Source organism: Pediculus humanus, genomic scaffold, assembly GCF_000006295.1.
Source record: "Pediculus humanus corporis 1103172108244 genomic scaffold, whole genome shotgun sequence".
Lineage (NCBI taxonomy): Eukaryota > Metazoa > Arthropoda > Insecta > Psocodea > Pediculidae > Pediculus > Pediculus humanus.
This window is the reverse complement of record NW_002987814.1, coordinates 116,759-127,079: the sequence shown is the minus strand read 5'-3', so window position 1 is coordinate 127,079 and position 10,321 is coordinate 116,759. Positions and strand designations below refer to the sequence as shown.

At 24.6% G+C, this 10,321-nt stretch overlaps 3 protein-coding genes across 3 annotated transcripts; all 3 read right to left on the bottom strand.

Annotated features, from left to right (window-relative positions):
* Nucleotides 1-2,825: 2,825 nt before the first annotated feature.
* On the bottom strand, nt 2,826-3,153 carry Phum_PHUM461840 (uncharacterized protein; the record flags this gene model as incomplete). The annotated part of the gene is made up of 2 exons (XM_002430028.1): nt 2,826-2,879; nt 3,028-3,153. 2 exons carry the CDS (start codon nt 3,151-3,153, stop codon nt 2,826-2,828), a joined length of 180 nt encoding a protein of 59 aa, XP_002430073.1.
* A 91-nt stretch (nt 3,154-3,244) lies between these two features.
* On the bottom strand, nt 3,245-7,500 carry Phum_PHUM461830 (Exportin-T, putative; the record flags this gene model as incomplete). Its single annotated transcript, XM_002430027.1, has 14 exons — nt 3,245-3,457; nt 3,539-3,679; nt 3,780-3,902; nt 4,003-4,190; nt 4,283-4,532; nt 4,610-4,772; nt 4,876-5,138; nt 5,257-5,461; nt 5,708-5,867; nt 5,984-6,129; nt 6,223-6,301; nt 6,406-6,669; nt 6,768-7,071; nt 7,204-7,500. 14 exons carry the CDS (start codon nt 7,498-7,500, stop codon nt 3,245-3,247), a joined length of 2,796 nt encoding a protein of 931 aa, XP_002430072.1.
* A 1,430-nt stretch (nt 7,501-8,930) lies between these two features.
* Nucleotides 8,931-9,269, bottom strand: Phum_PHUM461820 (Tumor suppressor candidate, putative; the record flags this gene model as incomplete). The annotated part of the gene is made up of 2 exons (XM_002430026.1): nt 8,931-8,957; nt 9,126-9,269. 2 exons carry the CDS (start codon nt 9,267-9,269, stop codon nt 8,931-8,933), a joined length of 171 nt encoding a protein of 56 aa, XP_002430071.1.
* Nucleotides 9,270-10,321: the final 1,052 nt, after the last annotated feature.

Here is a 10,321-nt window from a genome sequence, read left to right as displayed (position 1 = left end):
TTTTTTTTTACTGTTTTTGTTTTAAACAAAACAAAACAAAAAACATTTTTTGACATTGAGTACTACTTGTCATCTTAACGAACAATTTTTTCTTTATTTTTTTTTTTTTTTGGACGGGGGGGGGGTTCAATTAGTTTAAAAAAAAAAACAAGGGGGTTAAAATTAACTAAGGAATAATTATTAATAACTTATTCACCTGTGAAAAATTTTCAAAGAGTAAAAAATCATTTTTAAATAAATAATTTATAGATAAATAAATAATAAATAAATAAATAAATAAAAACCGGTAATTTTTTCATTATTATTATTAAAAAGTAATAAAAATAAAAATAAAAACTTTGGTTTTTACTCAGGTCGGTCAAAGTGTAAAATAAAATAAAAATAAATAAATAAAATAAAAGTTCAAAACCGCGAGAAAAAGGTCATATTTTTCCTACGAAGAATCATCATCATCATCATCATCATTATTATTATTATTATTATTATCATTATTTATAATTTTTTACTGTTATTTTAAATTCACACGTGAAAATTTTAATACAATTTCTTTTTTATTGTGCGTGGATGGTTTGAAAAAAAAATAATAATAATAATTCCTATACCTCTTTCTCTCTCTCTCTCTCTCTCACGCGGGCGCGGGTTGAACAAACGTTTTTACCATATATATTCTACGTATATCTGACCTTTGACCTGGTTTTTTTGTTTTTCAAAACAAGTAAATTGATATAAAATATTTTAGTTATATTAATAATAATAATAATAAATAATCCGTGAAATATTAACCCGAAAAAAAAAATTTTTTTTGTTTCTTTTTTTTTTCTTTCTTCGTCTTAATTCGATTTATTTAATAATAATAATAATAATAATAATAATATATCCGCTTGTAAATATCATTTATCAATTCACATGAACTAAAAACTAGTAGTAATAATAATAATAATAATAATAATTGATAAAGAGATGAATTGATGATGATCAGGATCAAATCTTAATTAGACAAAATTATTTTTAAAGACAACAAGACGAATTTATCGATTGTAGAATCAAAATAATTACATCGATACCTCGATATCCGGTTTATCGATATTGATGATGGAATAAAAATAAAAATAATAATTAATAAGGGGGAAATTTGTCGCGAGATTAACAAAACGGTTCGCCATTTATATTCCAGTGAAAAAAAAATCCTAAATAAAACCGGAAATAAATCTCCAGAAAATTTTTTGAAAAAATCCATTTATGATTAGAAAATAATAATAATAATTTTTGTAGGTAACGAGGTGATCACACAAACATTTTATTAAAGTTCAACCTGTTTTTTGTTTGTTTGTTTGTTTTAATCTTCCTATTTTTTTTTTTTTTTTTTTTTAAAAAGAATTATCAGATTTTATGTAATTGTCGGACATTTTTAAAAAACGGTCACTCGCCATTATCTCTCTTTTTTTTTTTGTACCTTAAAATCAGTTAAATATAAATTTAAAAAATTTTATTAAAAAAATTTTCAATTTAATTAATAATTAAAAAAAAAATAATTAACAAAATAATAATTATTAATAAAAGTATAACAATTATTTAAATATTAAACATTTCGATGACATTTATTGTTAAGAAATTTTTTTCTCGATAATTTGTTTGTTTGTTTGTTAAAAACAAAGTGTTGATGAGTGACATTCATTTATTTAAATAAATACTTTAAATTTTTGAACTTATTACATTTAATTAAAAACTAAATTTATTTGTTTGTTTTTTTTTCCTTTTCAAAATATTCAAAAATATTATTATTATTATTATTATTTAAAACGAAAATGGAAATACGTGAAAAGAAAGTTTGACAAAATAATAATAATAAAATAAGAAAAAAATTCCGTTACGGGTTATCAATTTTTTTTTTAATAATAAATGATTTCGATCGGGGAAAAAAAAATTAAAAATTTAAATTCAATATGGCCGCCGCCGCCGCCGCCGTCATAGATGAAGAAATAAATAAACTTAATTTAAGGGAATTTAAAATTTTAAAAAAAAATTTAATTTTTCTTCTTTTTGAAATAAATATTTTTTTTTTTTTTACTTTGGCATTTATTTTTCCATAGATAAAAAAAAAATACACAAAAAAATTATTAAAACGTAAAAAAAAAAAAAATTAATAATAATAATAATAATAATAATAATAATAATAATAATAATTAAAATTAAAATAAAAACGAAAAAAAAGGGGCGGGAAGAATAATTAAAATTTTGTAATTAATTAATTAATTTTGTAATTGTATAGTCGGAATTTAAAAAAATGCAAAAATTTTTTTTTTGTCCTTTTTTTCCCTTTTTTTTTTTCTCCTTTCCTTATTTTTTGCATTTTTCTTCTTATATACTTTTTTTCCTTTTTCTTTTTTTAATTACTTTTTTTCATTACCTTTTATTTTATTTATATATATATATATATATATATAAGAAAAAAAAATAATTTCCCAACATTTTTTTTTCTCACTAAATTTTTGCATTTTCCACGCTCTTTTAAAAAGAGAATATATTTATTTATTTATTTAATAAATATTTTTCTTTTATTATTATTATTATTTTTTATTTTATTTTCATTTTTACAAACAATTCTTAAAAATAATATGTTGTTGACTAGTAACGGATGTAACTTAATTCAAGTTTGTCACCGAAATAAAAAAAAAAAAGAGAAAAAAAAAGAGAAAAAAAAGAAAGAAAAAAAAAAAGAAAAAAAAAAGTTCATTTTTCCATCATCATCATCGCCATCATAATCCTACATAATCATCATCATTATTAATTATTTAAATTTCGAAAGCCTAACGTTAATTTTTTCATTATACGGTTCGGACTCCATGATAATTTAAATTTCTTGTTGTTTTATAAAATAACTGAAAAAGGAAATGACGACAAGTGAAAACAAAACAAAGAAAAACCGCGAAAATAAAACAAATGGAAAAATTTAAAATAACCTTTTCTTTTTAAAAACACAAACGGAAACGGAAAATAGTATTAATAATAATGATTATTTTCACTCACCTCTAAATATTGCCTAAATATTTTCAAATCGTTTTTCGAATTTGTTTGAAATAAATGAATGAAATTTTCCACATCCGTCACGGGTCGTCCGAGCAAAAGCTCTGTTCGTAATTTTTGTTCCAACATGTTTGCCTGAAAATATGTTTTTCAATTCGAACACGTTATTATACTCTCACAACAATAATAAAAAACAATGAGAAAATGCGTGGGGAGGAAATCAACTGACATTTTGTTTGTGTAGAAACATAATCAGTCTGACTGCTTCGTCTGCTGCCGAACTAAAAGTACTCTCGGGCGAATCGAACAACAAACCCGTGCTTAAACATTTGAAAAAAGAAGGTACAAAAGTTTTGAAAACGATTTCGTGATAATTTTCATTGTTCCATATTTCCATTGTTTTCCTTATCAAGTGAAAAGCATTTTTTTGGAGCTGGAAAAAACAAAAAAACAAATTATCTTTGAAGTCGACAGAGTCACAAATCCCGATCAAAAAACAAAAACTTTTCCTTACCAAAGGATCCGTTTCGTTATTGAGCACGTAAAGTATATCCTTGACGAAAAATTTAAAAACTTCTTCGACCTGAAATATTTCCCCGAGATTATTGTTAAACATGGACAAAACTAATTGATAATAAGATCGTCTCAACGTTAACTGTAATAAAATAAATTAAAATTTTTGTGTTAATAACTCCCGGGACTCTTATTATTATTATTATTACTTTTGTTCCTCCCCCCCCTCCTCCCTTTCGTACCTTATCGCGAATGACGTTTTCGTCAATTTGATTATTTTCTAATATGAATCGATCGTCCAAAGCTTTATCGATTGCGTTGAATAAACTGCCGTGGAATGTCATAAGACAGTCGTATAAATTTACCTGGAAAAAAAAAAAAAATTTTTTTTTTTTTTTTATAAAAATTTCGACGCGATCAAACACGTGATTTCCCCACCCCCACCCCCTTAAAAACCCACCCTACCTTAAATCGATTCACCATTTGCATGAGCAATGATAAAAAATCGTTTATGACGGCAGGATTAGGAACTTTTGTAAATGCTAAAAATATTCTCGGCGTCGAGGGTAGCATATCCTGTTCCAGGCAAATTATCATGCGATGTAAATATTGTTTGACGGCAGCGTCGATAACACTCTTGTCCAAGGAAACATCTTCAACCTTTTTAAAGAAAAAAAAGAATTAATTACTACAAAACTACTTGGAAGACACGAGAGAGAGAGAGATAGAGAGAGAGGGAAAATACGTACGAGTGATATAAATAACATCATGAGCTCGAGAAATATATCTACGACTCCTTCTTCCTGCATGCTTTTCCGACACGTGAAAGCTTTGCTACACCGTCCGGCTATGGCTATATGATGACTTATTTCCTCCATGAAAATGGCTCTTTTCCGTTCGTCTTGTTCCGTCATGTATGCCGTACGACACATTTCGATATGATGCTTTAAAGGAGCTAACAAACTCTTGAAATGTTCGGCTTTTTCATTTATTTCCTATTGATACAAAAAAATATTGAAATCAGAGTCAGTAACTCCTATGTTTAGTAATAACGAACGACGTAAAAACTTACCGTGGAAGATTCTGGAAGGTTTAAAACTAAAAAACAAACGGTTTCGTAAACGTATAATTGATCGTCGTGTGAAAGGAATGGATTTTGAAACATGTTATTAGGCCGCAGTAAAAGTGGTTCCATTAAACCGAGTATTTCTCTCGAGTATATTTTCAATTCGTCTCTGCAAAAAAAAAAAAAAAATAATAATAATAATAATTTTTCTCGAAATACAATTTTTTTTTCTCTCTTTTTCAATGTAAAAAAAAAAAAAAAAAAAAACTTACTTGAGAGTACGAACGAAACGGGAAAAAAGAAAAGCTAATCTACTACGAACTCTCACGTTTGGATGTCTCATTCCTCTTTCTGTTAGAAAAGCTGTTATCACGTTCCATAATAATTTGGGATCGTTTTGAACTTTGAAATATTTATCGAAACGACAAATGATTTCAAAAAAATATAGGCACACAACGTAATGAGGATGAGTGGATAAATCAGTTTTCAATATTGAATTCATTATTTCAGTCATTTTAACTCTTAACGACGGCGACTGAAAAATAAAATAACGAATGAAAACCATTTTTTTTTTTTTTTTTTTATGACCGCTTGAGATAAATCAATAAAAAAAAAAATGAATGAATGAATGAATGAATGAATGAAAAACCTACAGTAAAGTGATTGTAACCCTTTTCAACGGGTAAAGATTCTCCCAAAAGGTAATACAAATGGCATGCAACTTCGATTTCGTTAAACGGTACGGATTTATCCGTATTCCACATGACAACCGTTCTAGCCACGTACTGCTCGACTAAATCCAAAACTAAACTTTTATTGAAAATGGCTATATTTTCAAATATCACATTCAATCCTTTCCTGCAACAAAAAATAATAATAATAAGATTACTTAATACACACAAAAAAAATTTTTTTTTTCAAGGTTTCTAATGTAGAAATCCAGCCAATAAATAAATTAGTCATTTTAAAAAAATGCGAATAAAAAAAAAAAAAAAATGTTTTTTTTTTTTTAAGTTTAAACCGTAACAACTGAATGACCTTAATTAAACAATAATAATAATAAAATACTTATAAATTATTTTTTATTTTTGTTTTATTTTCTACCTGTATTCTTGAAAGTCAGCTTCCAATTCTCCGTCATTTACAAAGTTATAATCTTCCGTGTATCTCATACGTAACACAACAACTTCTAAAAGGGCTTTAACAAAATATAATTCTAAATCTGTATATACAGAAACTCCGCTGTAGACTTTGTTGCTCCTAGCTTTTAAAGCCTAAAATAAAATCAATATCAAATTAAATTTAAATTTATTTTGAACGGTGAGAAATGGGTAAATTTAAAATTAATTTTAAATTTAAGGAAATTAATGGCGGTTTAACTCACGTGTAAATAAGCCTTTGCAAATTCTATAACAGTGATTGAAACATCATCAAATTCGCAAGCAAGAAAATTAAACATGATTTCAATACATTTATGCAAAATTGTGGTGACACATTGACCCTCTATCGATGTTTCAGGTGCAATCCTAAAAAAATTATTTTTGTTTTAAATTACAAATTGTATAAAACCTTTTAAAACAAATTTTATAATAATAATAATAATAAAAAAAGAGACTCACTTTGTCATTATTTTTAATAACTCTAATCCTATTGTATTTAGCAGTCTACCTACATGGGATTCATATTCTACATCATCATCTGTACACTGAAGTGGCTAAAATCAAAAAAATATAAATATAAAACTAAATCTAATACATGCTAATAATTAATAAACAAAAAAAAATTATTTCTTACCCCAGAACAATATCTGTCATTGAATAATAATGCCTTTGAAATGACTTGAATAGTGTGAAATTTATTCGGAGGCAACATTCCCTTATAGATAATTTCATGTATGCAATCGATTGCCTGATGTTTAACTTCTTTGTAATTAAGTATGTTTATTATATTGGAAAACATTTCATTGTTGGCAACTAAATCAATGTCAATCCAGCTGACATATTTTTCAATAATAATTAAGGCAGATTTTGTTATTTCCACATCCAAGCAAACTCCATTACCTCCGACTGGGCAACAGCAAATCTTAAAATTAAAATAGTTATCATTACAAAATTAATAAAAACAATTAAGTCTTTTGTGTTTGTTTAATTTTTACATCATTTACTAACCAGAATTTCTTGAATTTTTTTAAAAATTAATTGCAAAATATTTCCCTCTCTCATTGCATCCTTTAAATTGGTGTTTCTTTTGTGAAGTTCATCTTTAAATGGTGTGTCTCTCTCTCCGATTTCATCGCAAATATATATTAAAACTCTTAAAAAATTATCAACTGTTTCCCTACCAATATTACAAGTTTGAAGCAAATCTTCAAAAAATGTCGGCCAAGTCATTGGAAATTCAAGAAGAAAGAAAGTCAAAAATAAAACTGCCATTTTGTGTTTTATTAAAAAGGATGAAGGATTATTTACCTTGAGAAAAATAAGAAAAATATGATAAAAATTTTTTTAAAGATTCACTGATGATTAAAAATTCAAATAACAAAAAGAAAACATTGTTCTGCATTTATTCTAAATTAAAATTCTTTTAAAATTATTTCTCACCTCATTTCTAAGCCAAGAGTTCATAAAATTTTTAATACACGATAACTCAGCAATTGGTATTTCTTTGTAGTTAGATTCAATGTAATCATTGATTATTTGTAAGCAAAAAAATTTTGTCCATTCTAACATTTCAGGCTGATTGGTATTTAAATATGATGTATACATTTGAACAGCAATTTGATAGCTTCTAGGATGATTTCTAATGTAATGTACTAATTGATTGGCTATTTCCCTATCATTAGGATTACCGCTTGTGTACAATAATGCAACTTTTTGAAATTCCTCAATTGTTGGCATATTGACTGGTACTGTATTAACCAATTGAGGAATACCTTAAAGAAAATAACAAAAAAAAAAAAAAAAATTTGCTTAAAAACAAAAACGCTAAACCATCGGCTTGCAAAAAAATCGTTTTTTTTTTTTTTTTTATTTATCTACTACAACAAGTTAACCTTGTAGGTTATAGCAAAAAAATATTGAAAGATAATGTTAAAAATATGCTTAAATTTCAAATTTCGCACGTTGCATCGTTCCATAATTGCACTGCACAAACAAACAATTTTATTTAAAACGAAATTTTTTGTTGAAAATTTAATTGTAGTGACATAAGTAATAAAAACTAAATAGTAACTCTTAGGTTAAAGGGAAATAACAAAAACATTATTTTTTTTTGTAAGAGACCCACGCTTTCATCACACTTACTCTTCATCCATTTCTGAGTCCATGTTCACACACTTAATAACTCGGTTTTTCAATCAGGTAACAACATGTATGGCATTGATAAATAAATTTAAAAGAAAAAAATAATTATTTTTCGCTATTAAATTGAAAACAATCATCGGTAATAAATTGTATAAATAAAAATAAATAAGTATGAAAACATATCACAGAACTTTTTTTTTTAATAAGAATGGATTATTTCGATATCTGAACATCGAGTTTTCGATATCTCTCAAAACTGACCATAGAGTCTAATTAATTTGATATTACTAATTTTTTTTTTTTACAAAATTACAATTATGAACTCTTATTAATAAAATTTAAAAAAAAATAATAATAATTTTCACAAATCGAAACGATACTTTTTAATTTTTAAATATAAAAATATAATATGATTAACCAAATAAAATTTTTTAACAGTCAAAATTTTAATTTTTGTATTACTTACAAACTAGTTTTGGTCCAATTTTTAAAAAAAAAACTTGTTTTTATTCTTGTGATATTTTTATAAAAACTACTTTCATTAAAAAAAAATTTAGTATATATAATAGTGTTTGTCATTAATAATTATTGCTTTTAGGTTATTTACAAGTATTTTAACATTTTGTAGATAAATATAAAAGTCTGAAAAAACTAAACAAATGATGATGAAATGTTAACAGGGAAAACAAAAACAAAATAATATAATATATTATATATTTTAAATTAACTGGTAATACAAATCAATAATATTATATGTATAAGTAAATAAATAAAATTTTTAAATTATAATAAGGCAAATAAATAACATTTTTTTTAAAAAAAATTTGAGACCCATTAAAACAATGTATGTACATATTTTTTTTTTTTTCTCTTTTAAAAAGTTGTTTTACAAATATATTTAAGTAAAAGTAAAAAAAATAAAAAATTTTAGTAAATAATTTTATAAAGAATTGATAGGAATAAGTCTTTGAAATCATATTTCAATTTGATAACTTTTATCAAAGTCATTTGATTTTATTACTGAACTACTGAGCATTGATTTTACTTCTACACTAATTAGAAAATGAATATTTTCATTATGCAAAAATAAAATTTTGTTTCATTTGTTAATATTACTGATGGTTATTCGATTATTTTCAACTGTCTAGAAATTTCATACTTTCCGATTTCATAATTAAATAAAAATTTTATAAATTTGCAATTATGTAAGGAAAATCAACGTGAAGCCTTGGTATATCATAATAAACTTCTCCTTCAGGAGTTAAATTATCATAAACTCTTTTCATTGTTGCTTTACATCCTTGTTTCGATGGCACTTCAACATAAAATTCATGAGCCAAATCTCCATCTTCATCTTTGTACATTGATCTAAAAATCAAAATTGAACCGGTTCAAACAAGAATTAATAAGACAAACAACAACAACTACAGCAAAAATGTTAATAACACATAAAAAAATATAACAAAATCAAGACAAATGTAAAAATAAAATAAAATTTTTACCCTCTCCTAGAAAAAACTAAATGTCTACCAAATTTTTGTATTGAATTTTCATTAGATACATTATTAAAATTATCATTTGATGTTGAACGGAATGTATTTGATATTTTTTTTGCCACCCTTGACGAAGTAGAACCCATTTTTACAAAATAATATAAATAATTATCACTTTGTAAAAATGACTACCTGCCATACCTTAAACTATTTTTTAATTAATTAAACCATGTGAAATCCGTAGTCAACAACATAAAAATAAATCAAATTACACTTTTTTTTTTTTTTTTTGACTGTCTGCTGGTAAAATAACGAACGTGGCTGCAGACGATTTCGCATATTTATAATTATCCGTTTCATTTTCCTCCAAAATCCAATAAATTATTTCAAATGAAAATAATATATTTTATAAAAATCTCTCTCTCTCTCACTCTTTCTCCATTTTCTTTTAAACCATTTTTTTTCGTTTTATTTAAACACAACACAAAACTTGCAACGGTTTTCAAATGGGAAAATTTTTATCTAATGTAATAAACTTGCCTAAAAACTCAACAATTTTTTTTCTTTTATTTAGAATCAAATTAAAAAAAAAAAAACGAAAAAGAAAAAAAAATCGAAATAGACCAATTTTATTTTTAAAATTTATTTACAAATTAAATTATATATATATATATCATTTTATATAATGTACATAAGCAAAAGCGGACTTTTCTAACTCAATTATTAGAATTATTATTATTATTACTTATTACTTATTATTATTATTAATATATATATTTGTTTTTTATTTCCGTTTCACATTTTTTTTTTTTTTATAATTCTATTTGATTACCAAAAAAAAAAAAATTATTTACATTATTATACTACAATACGTGCCGCTTTACGTAATTTTTTTTACAATTAGATAGCCATTTATGTATATA